Source organism: Branchiostoma belcheri, unplaced genomic scaffold, assembly GCF_001625305.1.
Source record: "Branchiostoma belcheri isolate BF01 breed outbred unplaced genomic scaffold, Haploidv18h27 scaffold231, whole genome shotgun sequence".
Taxonomy (NCBI): domain Eukaryota; kingdom Metazoa; phylum Chordata; class Leptocardii; order Amphioxiformes; family Branchiostomatidae; genus Branchiostoma; species Branchiostoma belcheri.
The window spans coordinates 264,397-289,636 of NW_017803834.1; the positions used below are offsets into that span (position 1 = coordinate 264,397).

At 41.0% G+C, this 25,240-nt stretch overlaps 2 protein-coding genes across 2 annotated transcripts in view; one reads left to right on the forward strand and one right to left on the reverse strand.

Annotated features, from left to right (window-relative positions):
• LOC109470770 (succinate dehydrogenase assembly factor 4, mitochondrial-like) overlaps positions 1-6,288 on the forward strand; it is a 9,191-nt gene extending 2,903 nt beyond the window's left edge. The window contains exons 2-3 of the mRNA XM_019769841.1: positions 3,895-4,065; positions 5,334-6,288. Of these exons, the coding sequence (XP_019625400.1) occupies positions 3,895-4,065; positions 5,334-5,434 (272 nt within the window). The 3' untranslated portion in view covers positions 5,435-6,288. The remainder of the gene's footprint in view (positions 1-3,894; positions 4,066-5,333) is intronic.
• A 1,300-nt stretch (positions 6,289-7,588) lies between these two features.
• On the reverse strand, positions 7,589-25,138 carry LOC109470769 (nuclear cap-binding protein subunit 1-A-like). Its single transcript, XM_019769840.1, has 19 exons — positions 25,015-25,138; positions 23,885-23,932; positions 22,647-22,720; positions 22,247-22,316; positions 20,718-20,933; positions 19,600-19,697; positions 18,849-18,912; positions 18,390-18,565; positions 18,082-18,219; positions 17,549-17,652; positions 16,740-16,859; positions 15,848-15,947; positions 15,535-15,628; positions 15,000-15,103; positions 14,258-14,318; positions 13,052-13,105; positions 10,791-10,913; positions 9,739-9,852; positions 7,589-8,783 (listed from the first exon to the last, which is right to left on the reverse strand). Exons 3-19 carry the CDS (start codon positions 22,682-22,684, stop codon positions 8,670-8,672), a joined length of 1,788 nt encoding a protein of 595 aa, XP_019625399.1. The 5' UTR covers positions 22,685-22,720; positions 23,885-23,932; positions 25,015-25,138; the 3' UTR covers positions 7,589-8,669.
• Between the last annotated feature and the right edge of the window lie 102 nt (positions 25,139-25,240).

A 25,240-nucleotide genomic window follows, 5' to 3' on the forward strand; every position in this document is an offset into this window, starting at 1 on the left:
GCAGTGCAAAATTATTCTACTATTGACAGGACGATCCTGTCAGCAGTGCAATATTTTCTACTATTGACAGGACGATCCTGTCAGCAGTGCAATATTTTCTGCTATTGACAGGACGATCCTGTCAGCAGTGCAATATTTTCTGCTATTGACAGGACTATCCTGTCAGCAGTGCAATATTTTCTGCTATTGACAGGACGATCCTGTCAATAGCCACAGGCTTATATTTAACGTGTTTTATGACTTTTTTTCGGAGAAAGTAATACTAGTACACATTAATGATTGCTTCAAAGAGCAGCTTTGTTAATAATTGTACTTTTTGCATATTTCTAATGATAAAAATTATATGTCGAAAAATGTGTTGGGCAAAATTAACACAGCTGCTCATTTCAAAGATGTAAAACTAAGTGTGAGAATATTATTACGATGAAAATGTGTACACATGCAACAAATGCATACCCTGTGTCCATGTTGTACCAGGATTAAACTTCAAACCCCAACATGCTTCCACCCCAACAAAAAGCAGTCAACAGGATAAGTGGAAGGACAGACCCTTGCGTGTACTGAATATTAATTTTCAATCAGCTAGCTCTAAGAGATCCGAATTACCATACTTACTTGAAAGTTTAAAACCAGATATAGTAATAGGGACAGAAACCTGGCTCGACCCGTCCATAGCAACAGCAGAAATTTTTCCAGAATTATACAAAGTATACAGACGTGACAGAGGGGGGAGGGGTGGAGGAGTGCTGATTGCAGTTCGTAGTAATATTAACAGCTTTGTAGCACCTGAACTAGAAGTAGATGAGTGTGAACTACTATGGGTTCGTATTAAACTTAAAGGGCGGAGGACACTCTATGTCGCCGCCTTTTACCGACCTGAAGTTGGAGATGTGGCTAGTCTATCAAAACTTGGCATATCACTTTGTAGAGCCTCTCAACTCCAAAATGCATTTTTGTTAGTTGGAGGTGACTTTAACCTCCCGGGTTGGGATTGGTCGACAACAACCCTAAAGCCAAAGTGCCCATATGCTCAATTACATCATGACTTCCTTAATATGTTGTATGATAACGGTTTAGAACAGCTGGTAAAATATCCAACTAGAGATGACAACACGTTGGACCTGTTCTTAACAAACTGTCCAAACCAGGTACCACGGGTTGAAGTAGTGCCTGGTCTGTCTGATCACTGTATACCCTACTGTGAGCTTACCACGGGCACTATGAAGAAGAAACAAGCACAGCGGCTTATCCCCCTATATGCCAAAGCAGACTGGGACAACCTCAGAGCAGAGGCTAGGGAGATAAGCGCTGAGCTTCAGGAAAAGGGCGATAGTTGCTCAACGGAAGATTTGTGGACCACTTTTAAGGACTCTCTACTGACAGCAGTTAAAAAATATGTGCCACACAAATTATCAAGACCCAAGTCCAACTTACCTTGGATCACACCAAATATCTGTAAACTTATCAAACGCCGAAATAGACTATATAGAAAAATGAAGAAGTCTGGGTCAGTTAAACTGAGAGACGAAGTGAAATCTCTACGACACAATATCCAAAAATTGATAAGACGTAGCTACTGGAACTACCTTAACTCCATCTTCACAGAAGAGTCAACTGACAATAGAACCGGAAACAAAAGATTCTGGTCCTACATAAAAAACCAGCGCTCTAATAACGTAGGCGTTGCACCACTTAAGGTTGATGGACACCTCATCTCAAAACCCCAAGATCAGGCTGAGGTTCTTAACAAACAATTCCAATCAGTCTTCGGCGATGGTAGACAGTATACGGAGGAAGAGTTTGAACAAAAGACAGGAATGATGTACACAGACATACCAGTAATGGATGATATCATTATCACATGTGAAGGGGTGAGGAAGCTCCTAGCAAAACTAAACCCACATAAGGCAGGGGGACCAGACGGTATTAGTCCAAAGATACTACGTGAGCTAGCTGACGAACTAGCACCAGCGTTAACAACAATCTTTCGATCTTCACTTCGTACAGGTATAGTTCCTAACGATTGGAAGAGCGCGTATGTCACCCCCATATTTAAGAAAGGGGAACACTACAAGCCGGCCAATTATAGGCCAGTGTCCCTAACATGTGTTGCGTGTAAAACTATGGAACACATAGTGGTCACATCCATCATGCACCATTTTGAAGTCCACGATGTGCTCAATGACAGCCAACATGGCTTTAGGAAAGGGCGTTCCTGCGAAACACAGCTTCTAGACTTTGCAGAAGAATTAACAACAAACCTAGAGAGTGGCAAACAAACCGACTTATTGATCATGGATTTTGCTAAAGCATTCGATAGAGTAAACCATAGTCTGCTAGTACACAAACTACATCGTTATGGAGTAGGAGACTCCACCCTAGCGTGGATCAACAACTTCTTGTCAGACCGCCGACAGGCGGTAGTGGTGGATGGTCACAACTCATCCTTCGTCAGGGTTTTAACAGGAGTCCCACAAGGCTCGGTCCTAGGACCGTGCCTCTTCTTAGCATACATTAATGATCTTCCTAATAATTTGAATGCACGTGCTAGGCTTTTTGCCGACGATACAGCGGTGTATAAAGTAGTAGTGTTCCCTGTTCAGCAAGACTCGTTACAACAAGACCTACAAAGTCTGGAGCAGTGGGAAAACAATGGGACATGACGTTCCATCCTGAGAAGTGTGTTTACATGCCGGTCACCAGAAGTAGGAAACCGTTGTTGTATTCATATGTCTTACATGGTCACACTTTAGAAAAGGTACATAAAGCAAAGTACCTGGGTATCACAATGAGTAGTGATGGGAGCTGGGACAATCACATAAATAACATAGTAACCAAAGCAAACCAAGTACTAGGCTTTTTGAGGAGGAATTTAAAGATTAGTGCCATTAAGATAAAAGAGAGGGCCTACAAAACCTTTGTAAGACCGCTGTTGGAATATGCGGCAACTGTGTGGGACCCATACACCCAGAAAAACATAAGTAAGCTGGAAGCCATACAGCGACGTGCAGCACGCTTCGTGCTACATAGCTACCATAACACTTCCAGTGTTACGAACATGCTCACAAGACTTGGCTGGAAATCGCTGGAAGATAGAAGGAGGCTTGCACGGGTAGGCATATTGTACAAGATCCACCATGGGGTAGTGCAGTGTCCTACCATTGCTACAAAGCTTATTCCACCCCCACCAAGACAACGACGCTCCCATAACCAACAGTTCAAGCTCGTCAGTACTAGGACACAGTATAGGGGGGGCTCGTTTCTACCTAGGTCAATCAGGGATTGGAATCACCTGCAGAAGGAGACTGTAGAGGCCGCGACAGTGGAGGCGTTTGTGTCGCGAGCGGCCGCAGAGCAGTCTTAGACCTACTTTTACAGCCTTCTTGGTGACGACTCGGCATGGACAATGGACGACGATTTATGGACAATCCTTAAAGTCAGTATTACATGATTGCACAGACTCCTGCGCAAAACGCGCTCTCTCCCAAGAAGCCAAAATATTCGTCGTAACGAATGTGGGCTTACACCGGAAGAAGAAGAAGAAGACTTAGTTTGCACTGTGTTACCCATAGTGCCTCATGTCTCTCAGCATGCAGTGGCACCTGTGAAGCAACATCTGTTTCACACGTGACACTCAGTAAGATTTGACCAAATACTGTAAATCCCTTGATATTCGTGGTACTTTAATACCCCAGTATCTGCTATTTTCACGGTCACTTGTGTACCACAAATTTATCTTTTATACCGACTTTCTTTCTTCTGCACCTGCGTTCTGCAAACTAAACATGTCCATTTTTCTCAGACCTCAGGAAAACAAAATCAGGACCTTTATGATTGTTTCCTCACTTTTAGAACTGCACAAAAGGTTGTCATCTAATCTCTGTTTTTGTGTAGGTTTGCCCCTCTTGGACAGCCCAGCTGTTTCCAGACAATACAGTAGTGATAAGAAAAAAACTGAGGAGAAAGCTCCACTCAGAAAGCCTAAAACACCAGCGGGGAAGTTGGACCAGAAGGAGGGTGACAGACATCCGTATGCTGAACAGGACCCATTGCCCCCCTGGCCAGGTATGTCACTCATTCGATAAATATTGTCATACTAGTTGTTTTGACATGGCACTAGGAGGGCCTTGCCAATGACTGACCCAGCTGGAGGTCCACACTGTCCAGTCAGGTAAAATCAGCTAGACTGATGCACTGCACCAAAGAGAATGTACCCTGGATGCCAAACTAGTATCGGGCCGTTAGCCTTTTTCCTTCGGCAGCCGAGAGCCCTTCGCCCGCCTGCCTACATTACCGCTACGGGGGAGTTGAGCCCGATGGGAGTTGGCTGGCCCTAGAACTAGACTCGATTGTCCGGCCAGCCAAACTCCCCCCGGGCTAGACTCCCCGTAGCGGTAATTTACACCAGCGGGCGAAGGGCTTTTGCGGCCCGGACAGCGAGTTTGGATTCCAGGGTAAAGAGAATGCAACTGAAGAAAAGAATGCAACACACCTTACAGCTTGTGCCCAATATGGTGTACACTCGTTCTCAGCCATGTCTGAAGCTGAGGGCACTTAAATCAACCACATAGGAATACCATGGTCAATATTGACTGAATTGAAGGAGGCCAAACATATTTGACTTAAGATTGGTGTTTCATCCTATTCTAGCTCTAGTTCACTCCTTGGTTTGATTCTTTGCTGAAAAGTCTGGTTGTCAACTGTTTCTTAAATGTTTGGCCTTTAATGTTTTTGATTATCTGGGGAATCAAATATTTCTCAGAAGCTGGGCTTCCAAAATGTATGTTACCATGTTGTTACAGTTGACTGTGTTCTTACTTATATGAAAATATCTAAAAGCCAGCTTTTTCTGTGTTAGGTACTGACTTGAATTGTCAAATGCTGACATGTATAAGGCCATGTTGATTTGATTATATGGATGACCTCCGCGCGCGCATGAATTTTTGGCCGTTTCCAAAAAAAAAAAGTTTTCAACCATACTGTTAATCGTACAAAACAGTTGCAAAATGAGCAAAAATATACCATAAGTTACAAAAAAAATTAATAAAAACTATACCAATGTCGTAGAATGCCAAAATCAAACGAAAAAAGACGAAATTGTAAAGAAATGAACTTGAAGACTAGATTATTTGCCAAACCATATTCTGTGCCATTTGCTCAACCCTCATGACCACGTAGATTTCATAATGAAAAGACCTTTTTTTTTTGCAAAACTTTTTTTTTATTCGCACGTGCGCATCAGTTTTGGGGCTCCCGGAGGATGTCATCCATATAATTAAATCAACATGGCCTAACCATGAAATGAAGTTTATCTTGATTTGTGTTCTGTCCAGATAACATCAACCCACACACAGGAGAGAGAGGAGGACCCCGGGGGCCTGAGCCCACACGTTATGGGGACTGGGAAAGGAAAGGAAGAGTGACAGACTTCTAGATAATAGTAGAGATGGGACACTGACCAACTGCCATGGCTTGAGCACAGTCAGAACGTACTGCACCTACGTGATACTCGTAATGTATTGTACATAGTCATAGCACTTCAGCAGAACATCTCATATAAGGTCGTGTACATATTATAAGGTTAACATCCCGTCTGTAGTTTCCAAATGTTAAGTCAAAAAAGATCTGCAACATCTGCAACAGGCAAAATTCTGATGCGACGTTCACCAAAAATCCAATGAAAACCATGTGTACAAAAATCAGCATTTCGTGCAGGCGCAGTACATTCTGCTGACATGCTCATGGCTTGTAGTAACAGTTGTCAAAGAAGAAACACAACAGTATTTACTGATGATGGTCTTTTCATGATTGGATTGCATGCTGGGAGATGCAAGGCATTATGGGTAACACTGGGGCAAAAATAATAACTAGTACCATGATCAAATATTCTGGATGCAAGAAACATGCACTGCATACATGTCTACAGTCCTGGTAGTGATGTTGTTTACCCCCAGCACAGCTACCCATAGTGCCTTGTGTCTCCCAGCATGCAATTGGATTTGTGAAAAGGTATACATGTATTTGACATGATATCAAGAACTTTTTGTTTATTGTTGAGGAATGGTGAAGGCCTGCAAAAAAAAAGGAAAATAAACAACTTGCTTTGTTTCTTCAAGTGTTGATCACCCATTCATTTATTGTCAATGAAGGCAAATCTGTAGAGTAAAAGGTAAAACAAAACCTTACTGTTATGTAAGTCACGCTAAATAGGAGGACCAAATAGTTTTACCCTGAAAGTATCATATTTTACTAAAAATAAACTTAAAATAAGAAAAATGCCAGGAATTCAGAGTAGAGTCCATTCCGTGTCACCGTGTGGGTTTTTTCTCCATGTTTCTAATATGTTTGAATTATTTAGAAGAAAAGAATACCCCAGTAACAAAAGTTCTAAATTTTTCAAAAATTTGAAAAGGAAAATTTGAATATATTTGAATTCATTTATATATTTCTGAAACATTTTGAAAGTGACTGTACAAAGATATCTTTATTTAGAATAAATTTGAAATACCCATGTGTTTCTTTCACTATTCGAAATATTTAGAAATAATTCAAACAAATAACCAAATGGTAGATGTGGGTAATTGCCCCCATAAAAGTAGGTGCTAATCCTACTCTTTTGTATTCTTCTGTATATTTTTAGATTTCACTGCTGGACACTGGTGGCTCTTTTGTTGTAAGGCATCAATGCCTGATGCCCAGGCAGACTAGCCTGTACTTCACAGGGAAGTGTGAATTACTTCCTTCCCATCCCACTGACCACTTTACAAAATGTTAGAAATAATTCGAAATAATGGTAAAAAATGGTAGAGTGCTGTTAGAAATATTTAGAAACTATTGGAAATGTCATAATCCACATTAGGAATATTTCAAACGTTTTAGAAAACCAAGGAATTATTTAGAATATTGACAAGATGTTCAAATTATTTCCAAATTATGAAATTTCTTAGACAAACAATTACAAAGAATTAAAAACATTTCTAAATAATGACAATAACAACCCACACGGTGACGCGGAATTGACTCTACACTACATTTACGGGAACATTTTCTTGTGTTTTTTTTTTTCAATGGATATCATTGCCTCCTTTTGACAGTTCGATATACCACAGAACAACTGCTAGTGATCTCTACCAAACTTATGATATAGCAGTCATGACAAAATTATCACAAGGCTTGATTGAACGTCCTAACGGCCGTAGCCCGAGGTCGGGTGGTGTTACGTACGTGGTGCTTAGCGGGTAACTGCCGGCCAGCCGTGACCGCTATCGGCGGTGTTGACAGCCGGCGGGACCGGAATGGGGTGACCGCTGACCGCGTTGAACAGTGACCGCTATATACGCGATTCTTAATGCTTACGTCAATGGGAAAAATTCAAGGGACCGGCAAAAACCGACCGCTATGGCCGGGTGACCGCAATGCCAAGGTGACCGCTATTACAGGTTTGACTGTATTATAATCAGGGTAAAAACCAGGATAAAATACAAAACAAATACAGATACATGTAGTACCAACATAAAGTTCCATGGGTCGCAGTCACTTCAAGGGTGATCTATACAATTTTTGTATACATACCAGACTCCTTTTCTAGTTGTGTTGTAGTAAATGTAATGAGCAGCCATAACATCACAGCTCCACATAAATACTAGTATGTTGCCTGTTAATGAATCTGTGCTACTTCTGTTTTCTCTGAATGGTAAACAGAAAATACTGTCCAAACTTAGGTAACACTTTCTAAACCCTCTCCACTTCCAAAACTGCGTGTGGACTAGATACTGCTTGGAATTTTTGGCATCGGTATGTTTCAGGTACATACATGTAACGTTAGTATCACTGAGGGTCACTTAAACATTTCTGTTACAATCATCACTTGTATAATATCTGAGCAATAACAACAAGCCATCTTGTAACTTTTGGCTATTCACTGTCAGCAAGAATTCAGCTACATAGCAGATACTGTTGCTGACTCTTATACTGGATTAACTACGGGACTAAACAAAGGGAGCTATTACTCTGTTTTGACTGGTCTCAACTGCCATGCAAATTGTCAAAATCCTTATTGACTACTGGAAACATACAACCTATGACAGTAAAATAGTGGCAGGTATTGGTAGGTCATCCAGAATTTCCTCTTGAATCTAGCATCCTTTAGGGAGGCCGGTGTGATCTAACCTAGCCTTTAAATGGCAAAATATCTGAAGCCAAATATATTATCACCATCACGTTGAGAGATACTGAGTGTGGTTGTAGAATTCAATAGCAGTATCGCACATTGAAGGTATCAAGGCAAACACATTTCATGACATGACGATAATGCTTTGCTTCACATGATCCTAGGATACCTATCAGGTTACGTTAGGTTATGTAGACTCTACCAGGCTTCAGGAAAGAGTAGAAATTCATAAAATAGACAAATAGGGAGTTTGTCAGTGCTAAGAGAAGTTTGCTGATCAAAAACTGCTCTTAGCGCAGACCAACTCCCCTGGCATACCATCTTCCTATTTGGGAAAATTTCTACTCTTTCCAACCGCTTCCTGGCACCTGGTAGAGGCTATATGTTATACACAAACATATCTGAAGGACTCTACAAGAGAGCATTGTGGATGACTTTATGGCTGTTGCCATTTTGTCAGTTCAACACAACAGTACTCTGTGGCTCTGGTGACTGTGCCTCAAGCCCTCAGAGCACAGAACTGTTGGAACACCTGCAGGATGTGGGCATCTGTGTCTGAGGTGAAGAGCAGATTCTCCAGGGTGTCCAGGTACTTGGTAACTGTGCTGTGGTGCTGAAGGAAGGGAAACAACAACACAGGATCACCAACATGTTATTCTTCACTATAATCATAAATGTTCATCTGTGTTGGTAGTTAGATGTTTCAAAATTTCCTTCCAACACAAAAGGTAAATGTTCTCAACTAGAGCTTTTGTCAGTCACTCTGGTCTTCCTCAGTAGACTGACCTAGTGAGACTTGTCACATGGCTTCTCTGAAGTGTGAACACTGGGTCAAAGGTATCTGGTAAACGATATTGTTTCCTGAGAGAGGTGAAAGAGTCTTCACATTAGGGCCCATCAGGCTTTTAGCTAGGATTTTTTTGGTGGGTGTCCATTTTTTTTATTGTATGCTATGCACAGTGCAGACGTGCTGAGTGCACGATTTTAAGGGGGCTTTTTTGAAATTCATAATGCTCTCAAACACTACTTTCTGCATTTTCAGGTGTAAATTTGAGTTTTTTCCTTCAGTTAACCATCATTTTTGTATTTATAGTAAGGCTGAAGGGAGGCATGTGTGCATGGGAAGGGTTGGGAGTGGAAAAAATAGGGCGTCTTTAGGGTGTCCTACAAAAAAGTACGGCGTCCAATTTCTTACTACTAGTATTTTCAGTACAGGGCGTCCAAAAGACACCCTGGACACCCCCTAGCTAAAAGCCTGGGGCCCATCCCCCTTTACTCAACCTCGACGGGCTGACACTGTTTACCAGATACCTTGATGTCACACGTAAGAGAAGTAACAAGTCTCACTGGGTCAGTCTACTGAGGAAGACCAGAGTGACTGGCTGAAAGCTCTAGGTGAGAACGATTCTTTGCATTGGATCAAAAGTTTTAACACCTACAATATTGTACACGTCCAATAATTTCAGAGCCATGAAAGCAACCTTTGAGCAAGTTTGCTTCTAAGACGTCCTACTAGATCAGACAGAAGAACTTGGACCGAGCATTTTTATTTAGAAAACCATCCCTACCTGTAGGAAGATCTGTTGCAGTCGCTCGATGGAATATCTGTACCAGGCAGTGTTGAAGTCTTTACCCGACGTCTCGCATCTACCCAGATGTTCTGTCAGCACCATGATGAAACGCTGGGTGGAAAAAAAAAGATGACGGACTCATCAGACCCTAATGCAAACCTTGGTGATTTCTGTTTGCAACACATCACCCAGCATGCACTAGGATCTGTGGAAAGGTATGAGCCCTTAGGCCACACCAATTTAATTTGTTGGTTCTCGGATTTTTTCAGAAAAAATATGAAGCGACAGGGCGAAAAAAAATTAAAATAAAAACAGGTCTAGGCATCCTATTATAGCCCCAAATGCTACAATATGAGCCATGAAGTCAACAAAAAAGGCTGGGTTAAAATTTAAAGTATAAATTTTGAACTTTTAATCAAACCACTGCATTGATAGATGGAAAAAGCTGTAACAAAGAAGAAAAGGAATTTCCTCAACTGTTGGGGGCAAAATATGAGCATTTTTGAGTTGATTCAGAACCAGAATCTTTTTTTTTTTGTGCAAATCAGAAAAAAATGAAGAGGCGAATCCGAGAACCAACAAATTAAATTGGTGTGGCCTTACTGTTGCTTTGGCAAAGAATGTCAACACATGAGTATGTTATCATGAAAGTTCATCTGGATTAGTAGTTTAAAGTTAAATCTTTTGATCCAAATCATCCAACACAAAGATTTTCTCAGTAGACTGACACAGTGAGGATTCTTTGAACTGTGACATGTACTAAAGAAGACCAGAGTGACTGCTCGAAAGCTCTAGGTGAAAGAATTTCTTTGTGTTGGATGAAAAGTTTTAACTTTAAAGAATATCTTGCGAGGTAGTTGTGTCACAATGATATATAAGCAACAGATGTAACTATTACCACGAATCCCAAAGAGGAAAACATGATGCAAATGTTAATGAAATTGGTTCAATGATACAAGCATCCTAATCGATTGTTAACTTTTCATTTCCCTCATAGTCATACGATTACAATCTGAAGATGCCGGAAATTCAAAACAGAGTCAACTTACCTGGAAGATGACCAGGAACAGTTTCTTCTGCTCACTCTGGGCCGACTCCAGCCTTTCCTGAAGGCGTTCGATCTCCTCTTCGTCCACCCTGTCCATGTCCTGCATCTCATCTTCACTGCCACTCTGGAAGTACAACACGTCAGAATTATTGTTACCAGAGTGTCACAGGGCTCAAAATACTACATACATGTACCTGCGCTGGTGAAGGTAACATTGAAAATTACCTGCACAAGACAAGTTTTATGTACACCACTCAGACTTGAGAAGTATGGGGAATACAACAAACTTTTCAGAAACCATTGCCATTATTTCTTTTATACTGCAAAGGTGGTAATAGTCAAGGCAGCAAATAAAAATCCACTATTCGAATGAAAGCTCATCTGTGTTGGTAGAATCCATAGTTAAAGAGTTTGACTTGTTCCAACACAAAAAGGGAACTCACCATAAATTTTCGGCTGATCCCGTCAACCTTCGTCAGATTTGTGATGCAGTCGCTGACTTTCCGGAAGTCGGAAACGTGATGACGTCAGTAGTGCATCAAAAGTGGCGGGAAGACAGTATCTCCCACCATCACGGTTCAGAGAGGGTTGGTGGGCCCTGATGTAAACTGCCTCCTTCACGCCTCTCACAAAGTAATCCTGCTCCGTATCTAGAATGCGCACCTTGTCCAATGTAACTGTATGTCCGGGGGACTCGATGTGTATGTGTTGCGACACTTCCGATGTGTTTGAACTAGGGCGCCTGTGTTCCAAAAATCTAGTCTTGAGAGACCGTTCTGTTTCCCCTATGTATGTCTCTAGGCAAGGTCCTCTGATATTTTGACCTGCGCACCGAATGTGGTAAATCACGCCACACTTTTGTTCTTTGGGGGTTCTGTCTTTGGGGGTCACTAATAGCTGTCTTAACGTACGGGTCGGTTTGAAACACGTTTTTAAGCCATGTGTCCCGAAGATTCTCCGTAAAGCTTCAGAGGTGTTCTTAACATAGGGTAGGACGACTAAACCTCTGTTCTGCCTCGTAGAAGAGTTTGACTGACGGTTTCTATCAGTTGTAGAACGTTTGGGAGCAGTTGCCTTGGAAACTGCCCACTTGGGGTAGCCACAGTTTAGCAAGGCCTGAGTGATGTGTTCTTTCTCAGCCTCCCTATCTTGGGGGTTGGTAATAATGGTGTCCGCCCTGTGAAACAATGTACGAATGACACCCAGTTTGTGCTCCAGGGGGTGGTTAGAACTAAAGTTCAGATATTGGTCCGTGTGGGTGGGTTTTCTGTAGATCCTAATGTCTAACGAACCATCGTCTTTCACCACTGTGAGTGTATCCAGAAAAGGTAAGGTTTTGTTCGTTAGAGGCGTGAAGGAGGCAGTTTACATCAGGGCCCACCAACCCTCTCTGAACCGTGATGGTGGGAGATACCGTCTTCCCGCCACTTTTGATGCACTCCTGACGTCATCACATTTCAGACTTCCGGAAAGTCAGCGACTGCATCACAAATCTGACGAAGGTTGACGGGATCAGCCGAAAATTTATGGTGAGTTCCCTTTTTGTGTTGGAACAAGTCAAACTCTTTAACTACAAAAATCCACTATACCTACATGTATATACATGTATAAATCCAGTACATGGACAGGTGCAGGCTAGGTGCAGGCAGACATCAGAAATACCTGTACCTACACCAGCTGACCTACACAGACCCAATGTTACCTGCACTAAGGTGCCAGCATTTTGAGCCCTCTGTTTTGTTTACTGTTCGCAACTTAAAAGAGCATAATTATGTTTTTTCAAGTAGTTGACTAGAACCTCTCAAATATGAAAGTACACATGTATTACATTTCTGTACCAACCCAATGATCTAAAGATAATTTTGCTATAAGGCCACACCAATTTAATTTCTTGGTTAACGGATTTGCCGCTTCATTTTTTTCTGATTTGCAAATAAAAATAAAAATTCAGAATCAACTGCAAAATGCTCAACTTTTGCCCTGAACAGTTGAAAACAGTCCCTTTCTTACTACTTATTACAGTCATTCCATCTTTCAATGCAGTAGTATCATTAAAAGTTCAAAATTCATTGTTTACATTTTGAACCAGCCTGGTGTGTTGACTCCATGGCTCCTATCGTACCATTTTGGGCCATAATAGGATGCCCAGGCCTGTTTTTATTTTTATTTTTTTTTCGCCCGCCCGCTCCATTATTTTTCTAGAAAAATCTGTTAACCATGAAATTAAATTGGTGTGGCCTAATGACAGTTCACAGTAATCACCTTATCACCACTTTTCTCTGTTTTCTGCTGAGCGTCTCCCAGTTCTTTCTGCACCTGAAACAGTCAAACAAAGTGCTTGTCACACCAAGTCTACGGATGTTATCAAATGTGACATACAAGTAAAACATAGACCATCACACAATCCAACAAAAATCATACAGGGTACATGACTTCAATGTCTCCCAGTAGTGTTTCTTTTCAACAAACAACTTCCATGTAAATGTTAATTTTTTATGACACCAAAATACAACAGTTCCCAAAATAGTCAAACGTGATAGGTACTATTTGATGAACAAAGACCTTTGAGTGTAGTCAGAAGAGAGTAGTTTTGGTACAAATGTCTTTGTTCATTAGGCCACACCAAGTAAATTTTATGGATGACGTCCGCGCGCGCATTGATTTTGGCCTGTTCCTAGAAAAAAAACAAGAAATTCCGCTTCCTGTAACTATGACCAAAGAGTCACGACAGTACCGCAAATCGTCAGATTGACGTGAAACCCGTAACGCCGAAAGCCTGTGCCTGGTGAAAAAAATGAAAACGAAAATGAAAAAAACAAAAACAAAATGGCACTGAAAAAAATCCTGTCAATAGTTCCAAAACAGTGCTGTTTTTGGAACTATTAACAGACAGGACGGTCCTGTCAGCAGTGCAATATTTCTTATCTAGGCATCTTGTTTTTCAGGGCCCTTCTTGTTTTTTTTTTCGCCCTCTCGCATTAGATTTAGGGTCTCCAAAGGACGTCATCCATAAAATTTACTTGGTGTGGCCTTAAAATAATACCAACCACGTTTGACTAGTATTTTCAGGACCTGTTGTATTTTAGTGTTATTGGTGTCACATGGTCTTTAAGTACATTCAGTTAATTTTGATAGTGGGAAACACAGTAGTCAATTCCCTTCATTACTTGAGGAGACTTTTCAGCTGAGTGCTGCTGACCCTCAGTTAGACCTGCAATGCACTGAAAGGACAATGTGCAGTACAGTGAAGAAAATGCTGCAAAAATGGCCATTTTTTACTGTTGTACTGTGATAAAAGTATGTCAGTAAAACATCAGTAGTAAAACAGTAGTGTAAAACTAGTGTAATCAAAATGATACCAATTTTGAGGGAAAACAATACACGTTGAGCACAGTACTTAATGTATGATAAATCAGGCATGGGATTTAAACAAATTTACATTATAATGTGGAATGTGACAGAACCTACCTTGTCAACATGCTTGTTCATTTTCCTGATAGTAGAGTGCATAATCTCCCACACATACAGTCTGTGAAACAGACAGGAGAAACATACATGTAGTGTCATTCATTAACCTTCTTCCTGCTGCCTAACCCCATAACCAATACATAATGTATGGTGATCACGCAGCCCCTCTTGAACTCAGTTCTGTATGGCACTTGCAACCTTACGTAACCCAATACATGTTACCATAGTGACAGACATCTGATCCAGGTCATTGACCTTATTTGTTTGGAAGAAGAAGAAGAGGAAGAAACTGAGCAAAAACAATGTTTTCCTCATAAGGCCATGTTGATTTGATTATATGGATGACATCCGCGCGCGCATGAATTTTCGGCCGTTTCCAAAAAAAAAAAAGTTTTCAACCATACTGTAAATCGTACAAAACAGTTGTAAAATGAGCAAAAATATACTGTAAGTTACAAAAAAATAAGTAAAAACTATACCAATGTCGTAGAATGCCAAAATCAAACAAAAAAAGACGAAACTGTAAGGAAATGAACTTGAAAATTAGATTATTCGCCAAACCATATTCTGTCCCATTTGTTTAACCCTCATGACCACGTAGATTTCATAATGAAAACAACTTTTTTTTTTGCAAAACTTTTTTTTTATTCGCACGCGAGCATCAGTTTTGGGGCTCCCGGAGGATGTCATCCATATAATCAAATCAACATGGCCTAATAAAAATGAGTCGGTGTGGCCATACCTGGTGAAGTCCTGGGACATGTCGTGGGAGAAGAGCCAGTTGGCCACGGCCGAACAGTTGACAATCTGTGTTCTCAGCATCTTGTCCACAAGCACAAACATCATCTGTAAACAACAACAAAGGGCAACGGTGAATCACAGATATCACAAAAAAACATGCAACAACAAGAAACACATGGAATAAATAGACCTGCAGTGGGATATGGCATAACAGATGCACTTGCTGGATTATTAAGATCATAAAGAAGGTTGTATGGATCAAAAAATCTACTTCAGTTATGATGAAGGGGGATTCAGGATACAAGCTTATATATAAGGGACTTTTTCACTGCAGTGCCACCTAACAGAATCAGTCAATACTGTAAGGACTACCAGAACTTTGGCAGGTACCAGTAGTTGTTACATGTATATGCTGTTAATGAAAATAGCTAGGGGGCCCAAACTTCAACCAAAAATTCATGCATGCGTAGATGTCATCCATATATTAATCACTTCAACATGGCCTAATATTATAAGCATTTGTACTGTACATGTACCTGTGGGTGTTTTTTCCACACGTCGTACATGGTGCGTAAGATGTGGATCTGAGCCTCCTCCTCTTCTGCCAGCTCCCGGAAAATCCCATGGAATCTGCACAATGCATAGCGCGGACAGACGGTCATCGAAACTGAACAAACGGCTAAAAATAAAACACCTGATGAAACTATTCACTGATGCTACCTATGCTAAAATTTGATAGATAATAAAGCAGCAAGCTCAAGGTAAAAACTATCAAAATCATGCATGTGATTGTATAACCTTTCCCACCTACAAAATATCTGAACTAGTGAACAGGAATGGGGATCTTACTTGGCCAGTGCACTGAAGGCATGGCTGAAGGACTTGCAGCCCAGGTGCAGCACTGTCTGTACAAACACATCTATCTTCAGCGGGTTGAAGGCTGCTTCACCTGGAAAAAACAGATCATAAGGCCACACCAATTTAATTTGTTGGTTCTCGGATTTTTTCAGAAGCGACAGGGCGAAAAAAAATAAAAATAAAAACAGGTCTAGGCATTCAATTATAGCCCCAAATGCTTTGATAGGAGCCATGAAGTCAACATGAAAGACTGGCTTAAAATTTAAACAATGAATTTTGAACTTTTAATCAAACCACTGCATTAATAGATGGAAATACTGTAACAGGTAGGAAGAAAAGGACTTTCCTCAACTGTTGGGGGCAAAATATGAGCATTTTTTAGTTGATTCAGAACCTTAATTTTTTTTTTTTTGCAAATAAGAAAAAAATGAAGAGGCAAATCCGAGAACCAACAAATTAAATTGGTGTGGCCTAAACTACAGCTTAGTCTGGAACACACATCTGCGGTTACAAGAATCACACCAATGCAAAATTGAAGGAAAACTGTCAAGAGCCACAACCTTCAGGTGCCCATACTGTAAATCACTTTATCTTTGAAGTAGCAAAATTTTGCAGTCTGAGAAAAATGGACATGTTTGCTGAACTATATTTTCGTTATGGCGGCAGGTGCAGAAGAAAGAAAGTTGGCAAATTATTTGTTCACGGTAATGATAAATTTGCAGTCCAGAAGTGACCATGAAAACCATGAATATAAAAGTACCATAAAGATGAAGTGATGTAACAAACTACAGTTTAGTCTGGAACACATACAGATGCTGCTCACAAGGATCACATCAGTCTACAGTTGAAGGAAAATTGTCAAAGGTCCCTTGGAAGAATTTACCGTCGTCATCCTTCTTGGGGTTTGGCAGGTCCTTAAGAATGTTCATCAGCTCCTCGGGTTCAGCCTTGGCCTTGATGGAGGCGATCAGCTGATGGGCGGCCACCGTTCCCGGTAACGAACCTGAACACACGGAAATTTGACCTTTAACAACAAGTAAACATGTAGCTTCAACCAAATATAAAGCGTACAGTATAGCACATAACAAATCAATGCCACATTCACATCTGTTGTAAGAGGTGACTGTACATGAGGTAAGGTGACTGTACATGAGGTAAGAGGTGACTGTACATGAGGTAAGGTGACTGTACATGAGGTAAGAGGTGACTGTACATGAGGTAAGAGGTGACTGTACATGAGGTAAGGTGACTGTACATGAGGTAAGAGGTGACTGTACATGAGGTAAGGTGACTGTACATGAGGTAAGGTGACTGTACATGAGGTAAGAGGTGACTGTACATGAGGTAAGGTGACTGTACATGAGGTAAGAGGTGACTGTACATGAGGTAAGGTGACTGTACATGAGGTAAGAGGTGACTGTACATGAGGTAAGGTGACTGTACATGAGGTAAGAGGTGACTGTACATGAGGTAAGAGGTGACTGTACATGAGGTAAGAGGTGACTGTACATGAGGTAAGGTGACTGTACATGTGGTAAGGTGACTGTACATGTACATGAGGTAAGAGGTGACTGTACATGAGGTAAGGTGACTGTTCATGTGGTAAGGTGACTGTTCATGTGGTAAGGTGACTGTACATGAGGTAAGAGGTGACTGTACATGAGGTAAGAGGTGACTGCACATGTGACTGACCTGCTCCCTCCTGTTCGTACTTGTAGACGTGGTTGGGTTCGTGTGGCAGCAGTGGCCCGTAGGCATCAGGGACTGTCTCTACAATCCTCTGGTGGTACGATAATCTATCATAGTAGAACAAACACAACCTTTATGTATAAACACAACCTTTATGTATTTACTTGTCCAATTATAAATGACAGAAAGTAAACATGTATACTAGCTACTTTTCCAAGCATCCACAACATCTGTTGCCACAAAAAAAGGTGTCAGGCTTCCCCATTGTAAGAAAAAGATATTCTAAGAACCACAATGGTTGTAACTCCCATGAGCTACATGCCCACTGCATATACACTAACATTATTAATACTGTCGTTCACTTTATTTCCACGGTAGCAAAAGCTTGCGGTCTGAGAAAATAGACCTGTTCGTGGAACTATATGTTTGTGGTGCATGGTGGCAGGTGCAGAAAAAAAAGAAAGTCAGCAAATCATTTGTTCACGGTAATGATCGCGGTACAGAAGTGATTTACAGTAATAAACCAAACCCCTTACCTGACGCATTTTCCCAACACCTCCTGCACAAATTTGGGCTTGTAGAGGGAGCTGTCCAACTCCACACACGGAACCCAGTCATCCCAGCTCCATCTGAACTGGAAGTTGCTCAGGTGGTGAGAGAACCAGTTCACAAATCTGTGACGAGGGCCACAACAACATTACACACAGATGAGGGCACGATACATGTAGTACATGTACTAGTAATCTAGCTAGTAATGGAATTTAATCAAAGCCTATTAACTAAATCCAGTGTTGCAGAGACACCTAGCAGAATGAAACGGTACTGCAACATAAATTCCGCCAACCTGTCCACACATGATATGTTCATGGTGTCTATTCTCTCGTACAGCATCTCGGTGGCCTGTGCCAGGACCTGTGGCAGGGAGCTGGGCTGCAGCTTGCACAGCTCGATCAGCAGCGTCGTGTAGAACACGTCCACATGGGGGGCAAACGGTAGCTGGAACAGCTGACCATAAACCACCTGGAGCAGAAGACAGATTTTGTCAAGGTCTTCTTACAGGTCTTGTTGCCAGAAGATAATTAGACAAAAAAACAAACTAGAACACCAAAGTTTAATGAGGCCACACATTTAAGCAGTTTTAAGGTATCAACCTTGCGTTGGAAGACATGGAAGCTAAAAATCTGTATACCAATGACAGAACTATAATGCTGATTAATGGTAATACCGTATTATGTTTTTGCAAGTGTGATTTTCATACAGATTTTATGGATCCATGGATGTTACATTGCATGCATGTACTTACCTCAACAATGTGATAGTTGAGTGGAATCTTGTTCTTGAAGGGGTAGTTCAGCAGTTGGGCAGCACTAAAACACACAACAAAATCCAGTTAGCCTTTGGAGCAGGACTTCAGTCAAAACATAGGGTATGACTTAGGTAGAATAGGTTGATTTACATGTCTTCACAGGCCTTGCTTTCAAGATTTCCTGTCTTACTGATAAAGAATTGAACAAGTAAAATCTGAGATTTTATACCTCCGGGCTTTTATTGTATATTTTTATATGTTGTTTGTTATGCATAGTTGACGGTGTTGAATTTTGTGCACAACAACAATTGTTGCGCGCCGCAGGACTAGGGTTTTAAACAAAGAATTTATCGAGACCGGACACCCCTCTGTGCGAGGGGTCATATACGTGGCTCAGACCGAGAATATCTTAAACACGCCAAAGGTCGACGGTCGCGACCATTTTCACGCTCAAAGGGGTGTTTTGGGGCCAACAAAAGGCACAATTTTCACGCCCGAAAACACATATACAATAAAAACAAAAGAACGTGCATCATCTACAGCCCACTAGCAAAACATACACGGAGTCCCAAAAATATCCGTCCACCCAGACGCGAGAAACAGCTGCGAACATGAACATCTAAATCTCTCACAAAACCCTTCCGCGGAAGGATGTCTCCTCCCCCGGAGGTAATGAATGAAATAATGAAGTAATGAAATGATGAATGAATGAATGAATGAACTAATAAATGAATGAATAAGGACTGACCATTCCTTCCTGTCCACAGCATACGTGTCAATAATCCTCCTCAGGTTCTCTTCTATCAGATATCTGTCCACAGAGTGGTGGCCTGGCATCACTGGACCCTGGAACAACAATCAACCACTGAGAATCAAAATATGATGGCAGACTTCACCCCCTCAGTTGCTAAGCTCTGCCTGCTAAAATATACTGAGGCTACGCACTCGGAAAACACAGTAGAAAGAACACAACCCACATACGATATTTTGATTTTAACCATTGACATTACCCACAATCCCCTAAAGTACCAGAACTGTGACATGACTTAGCCTGGGTGCCATCACCAGTAGTATATTCGCCAGCTCTATAACTGGGTCTGGACTTGATGACATATGTAGCGTCTGGAGTCTGAACATCGTTCAGATTTTGAACGAGCGCGCTGATTGGTCCTACTCGTCTAAGCCCTTTTTTGGGTGTGTACATATTAGGTAAGGGCCGTTCGGACGTCCGAACGGCGACGTTAGCATCCGTTCGAACGGCTACGTTAAGATAGATCGTTATTCTTATCTTATTATCATCAACACGTCCAACGCCAAACGCTAAAGCGCGCTTGATATAGCCGTAGTCAGTGTACTTTCCGCGATCGATCATCAACATGGCTGGCGCACAAGCCGCTCAGCTCTCGGAGCTTGATGTTGACCTCGCAAAGGTAGAACGCACCGAGAAAAGGAACACTCACGCGAAGATCTGTATTTACAAAACAACAAACATCACTTGAATGATACAGGCGCGCCATTGGCCGTCCCCTCTAAGGCTCAGCCAATTAAATGAAGACCCGCTGCTTGGACTAGCTCATTACGTGACGTCATCACCAGACGTTTCATATGTCATCAAGTCCAGACCCAGTTATAAGAGCTGGCGAATATACTACTGGGGATGGCACCCAGGCTAGACATAGCTTACTGTAATTTACAATTTTTCCATGGTACATGTACTTATGTTTGCGGTTTTCGTAGTCCCTTCTGTAGTGCAAACTCATCATTACAGTGAACAAATAATTTTGCTGTACCCGCTGCCACCGCAAACATGTACATTTTTCTCAGACCGCAAAGTTTTGCTACCGCCAAATAGGATAAAGACCATACCTCTGGTGCATCTGTGTAGTCGAACATCCTGAAGACCACAGTAGGCATGGGGTAGGCCGAGTCGTCTGTGTGCGGCGGGGCGTTGTACGGAGGCAGGTTGTGCTGCAGGGCCTCACACAGGATGTTATCGAAGGCCAGGTACGGGCGCACGATCTGCCGCTCCTGCCACTTGTCCATCCGCATCTTCTTGATCTGTGCCCACAGACAGTCCAGGTACTGGGGGAGGGGAGAACATGGTTTTTTTTATAAGGTAGAGGGGGTCTGACTAAACATAGGAAATACCAAAATACAACAGAGATAACGAAATACAGCAAAATACATGGATGGGTTGTTTGTTTCAAGGGGAATGTACTTGAACACGGATTTCTTAGAAGGCAATACATATAAGGGGTCGGACTAAAACAGTAAATAGCAAAATAGAACGGAAATGATGATAGGCAGCAAAATACATTGGATGCATTGCTTGTTTCAAGGGGAATGTGCTTATCATTGTCATAATATGGTATGTTTTGATAGTGTAATTGTACAACGCAACCACATCTTATAATTACTCTTGGACACCTGAGTTTTTGTCACATTGCTGTATTTGCCACCATGTTGGAGTCCTTATTTACATTTACAGAGGGTTTTTTATAAGGTAGAAGGGGTCAGACTAAACATAAGAAATCGCAAAGTACAACAGAAATAAATGGAGCAAAATACAGCCATGACATTTCAAGGGGAAGGTACTTAAACATTAGTTTTTCTACATACACTGGTGCAGGTAACATTGAAAGTTACCTGCACCGGACAAATTTTACCTGCACCACTCTTTGCAGAAGTATGGATCATACTAAATATTGATAAGAAACAACTGTCTTCATTTATTTTATTTTATTTATGATATAAAATATATATATAATATTATCTATTTTATTTCATACGTGGTTACAGTCAATGCAAATATGGACATATACAATGTATACAACATGTATATAAACCCAGTACATGGACCAGTGCAGGTTAGGTGCAGGTAGACATCAGAAATACCTGCACAGCTCCAATTTTACCTCCAGTAAGGTGCAGATGCACCCAGTATTTTCAGCCCTGTTATATTATATTATGATGACCCTGAAACACTCTAAACTGATGATAAGGCCACACCAATTTAATTTCTTGGTTAACGGATTTTTCTAGAAAAATAATGGAGCGGGCGGGCGAAAAAAAATAAAAATAAAAACAGGCCTAGGCATCGTATTATGGCCCAAAATGGTACGATAGGAGCCATGAAGGCAACACACCAGGCTGGTTCAAAATTTAAACAATGAATTTTGAACTTTTAATGATATCATTGCATTAAAAGATGGAATAACTGTAACAACTAGGATGAAAAGAACTGTTTTCAACTGTTCAGGACGAAATATAAGCATTTTGCAGTTGATTCTGGATTTTTATTTTTATTTGCAACTCAGAAAAAAATGAAGCGGCGAATCCGTTAACCAAGAAATTAAATTGGTGTGGCCTAAGAGAAGGCTGAAATAACACCCTACCTCTTCCTGTGGGTGGGGGATATCTGAGGACCACACTCTCAGGATGGGCACATGCACCTTCTGTCTCTTACTGCAACAAACAACAACAACTGTTACTTCCAAGTATGGGGCATGGCAATTTTGTTTTGGGTGTCTTGTTTGTCTGGACACAGTAGATTGACAGCACGTGGATTGGGAAGACTGCCCCAGGATCGGAGTGGGGGTGGACGTGAAAGTCATAAAAACCCGAAATACTTCCACATGTCTGAAATATTTTATTTCCTGTTTCAGGATGTCAATACAATGTATTATATTGAAGTTGACCTGCAGTGGAATTATTCATCATCAATATGCACACTCAATCTCGGCTTTATCTGCACCCCCTAGCAAGGGACATAAGGACTGCAGAACAGTAACTCACCTGATGTAGGCGTCGATGTTTGTTAGCAAACGTTCCATCTCAGCTTCTTTTTTCTCGTAGAGTTCCCTTGCAACCTGTGTCAACATGATACAATACATTGTACAATACAGTAAATAAGGCCACACCAATTTAATTTGTTGGTTCTCGGATTCTCCTCTTCGTTTTTTTCTGATTTGCAAAAAAAAATTCATTCTGGTCCTGAATCAACTGAAAAATGCTCATGTTTTGCCCCCCCAACAGTTGAGGAAAGTCCTTTTCTTCCTAGTTGTTACAGTTTTTCCATCTATCATTGCAGTGGTTTGATTAAAAGTTCAAAATTCAATGTTTAAATTTTAACCCAGCCTTTTGTGTTGACTTCGTGGCTCATTTTGTAGCATTTAAGCCTATAATAGGATGCCTAGACCTGTTTTTATTTTTATTTTTTTCGCCCTGTCGCTTCATATTTTTTCTGAAAAAATCCGAGAACCAACAAATTAAATTGGTGTGGCCTAAATTCAAATTCTCAACTCTTAAATTTCGTTGCAAGGCAAGCACCGAGAGTTTGCAGTATCTTTCAATTTGTGGCTGAAACAATGGTTACCCTAGTTAGGCCATGTTGATTTAATTACTGTATATGGATGACATCCTCTGTGAACCCCAAAACTAATGCAAGGGTATACATTAGTATCCTTTTCCAATGTTTTCTTTTGCGTCGATGAAGGTTAGACATCCAGGTAATACGATACGCCAAAAAGCAGTTACTCAAGCAACTGGATATGATTTTGAAAACGTCAGACGTTTCAGCTAGTATCCACTAGCTTTCGTCAGTGACTGAGAGACCAGAGGGGAAATGCAGGTTTAAATGCACAAACTATTGATTGATATGCAAATAAAGTGAAGACAAATTTTTGGAAGTCAAAAAAGGAACAAAAGTCAGACAAGTCAAGACAAGATAATGCAAATTCGTCAGAAAGCTCCTGTTATATAGAAAAGGAGCTTAAGTGTTGTCTGTCCTCGGGGCTGGGAGTGCCAAATCCCAAGTGCCGGAAAGATCGACCCGTAGCCCCCCTTCCCTGTTGAGGGTGGGGTTTCTTTTGCGATTTATGGCATATATTTGCTCATTTTGCAGCTGCTTTGTATGATTCACAGTTTGGTCGAAAATATGAACTCTAATGGTACATTTGTTTTGTAACTAAGGAAAATGTTTTGTAAAGGTTTATTCAAGTGACATTTTCAAAGATGAGGAGATAAAACCTTACCCATGGTAGTGTGCTGAGGGTGGCATACACAAACCAGTCTGGTCGAACCTACAGAACATAACAATATTACTAGAAAGGCCGACATTTGCTTGGGAGCAAATACAGCATATTTCAGTCCATCTCCCTCCCACGCAAAAGTGGACTATTCCAAACTTACCCCAGTGCAAAACTGGCAAAGGTTCTCAAATAAATGAATTAAATAGTAGCTATATGAGAACAAAGATGCAACAACAAGTACTTTGAATCTCGAAAGCTTTACTAATCTTATTACAGGTATGCAAAAACTAACAATGATGAGACTTGATACATTTTGAAGGTCTTAGGCACATAAAATTGAATGTGTGGGTCATTACGCACAACTTAGGTGCAATGTGACCTCAGGTAACCCGCAATGGAACACGTGTTCCATGGATGGAACCGGCCATTCTTTAGATAGAACATGGAACGGGTACAGCACTTTTGGCCCTTTTTTTGCTGAAAATAGCCATTAAAGTCCCCCAAATGAGTCATTTGGAAGTGGTGTATGCCAAATACATGACTGCTATTCTGTAGACACACGTTCAAGGTACCCTTATACCGAATGTCATATCATTTGGTGGTGGACATAACTAAATTATTAACATCACAACACAACAGAAAGCATACCTATTAGCATGAAGATTCTTTGGATTTGGTACTTAATTACTGGTAGAAATCCTTTTTCAGTGTTCTGCAATATTGCAGTATCTCAAAATTTTGTTCTATAATTTGGAAATACTTTCTGCAAATACACACTCTGAAGTCTTGACCTACACTCATGGCATATACCAAATTGCATGTTTGCAAACATTTTACATACAAAATTACTGTACTTGTATATTATAGAGTCAGTAGTAAACACAAAAGCTCTTAAGCCTGATTTTATTCAGTCCGCAAAATTGCAGGTTGCACAATTTTTCCTCTGCAATGTTGAAATTATCTCTGCAAAATGCAGACTGCAAGTGGGTATTTCTAACACTGTTAAAATAATATTTAGTACGGGCCTGAATTTTTGTTCCAACACAAAGATGAAAACGTTGAACGGACATTGAAATTAGCACCATCTTTGACTTTATATCCCTTAGGAAGAGTAGGTTCTGAACTGCACGTACCTGGGGTATGTCATCCTCCAGCGTGACGTTTACAAACGCCTCGTACCAGGCTAGGAGCGACGGCGCCGCGATCACGTGACAATTCACCAGGTCTGCCAGGAAGTTCACCTACAGACACAGATCCCATTCAAAACTTTTGAGTGTCTATACCCAAACCATTATGTGTAAAAACTTGCGATATAGGTTACGAACAATAAGCATTAAATATGAACATCAAAGAGGTATT

Excerpts from the sequence above, each read along its gene's own strand:
- LOC109470769 (XM_019769840.1), bottom strand. The coding sequence starts at position 22,684 with ATGGAACGTTTGCTAACAAACATCGACGCCTACATCAG. Across the intron at positions 18,566-18,848 it reads TCAACTATCACATTGTTGAG|GTGGTTTATGGTCAGCTGTT; the intron begins GTAAGTACATGC and ends CTTCTGCTCCAG. Across the intron at positions 15,104-15,534 it reads TGTGGAAAAAACACCCACAG|ATGATGTTTGTGCTTGTGGA; the intron begins GTACATGTACAG and ends TGTTGTTTACAG.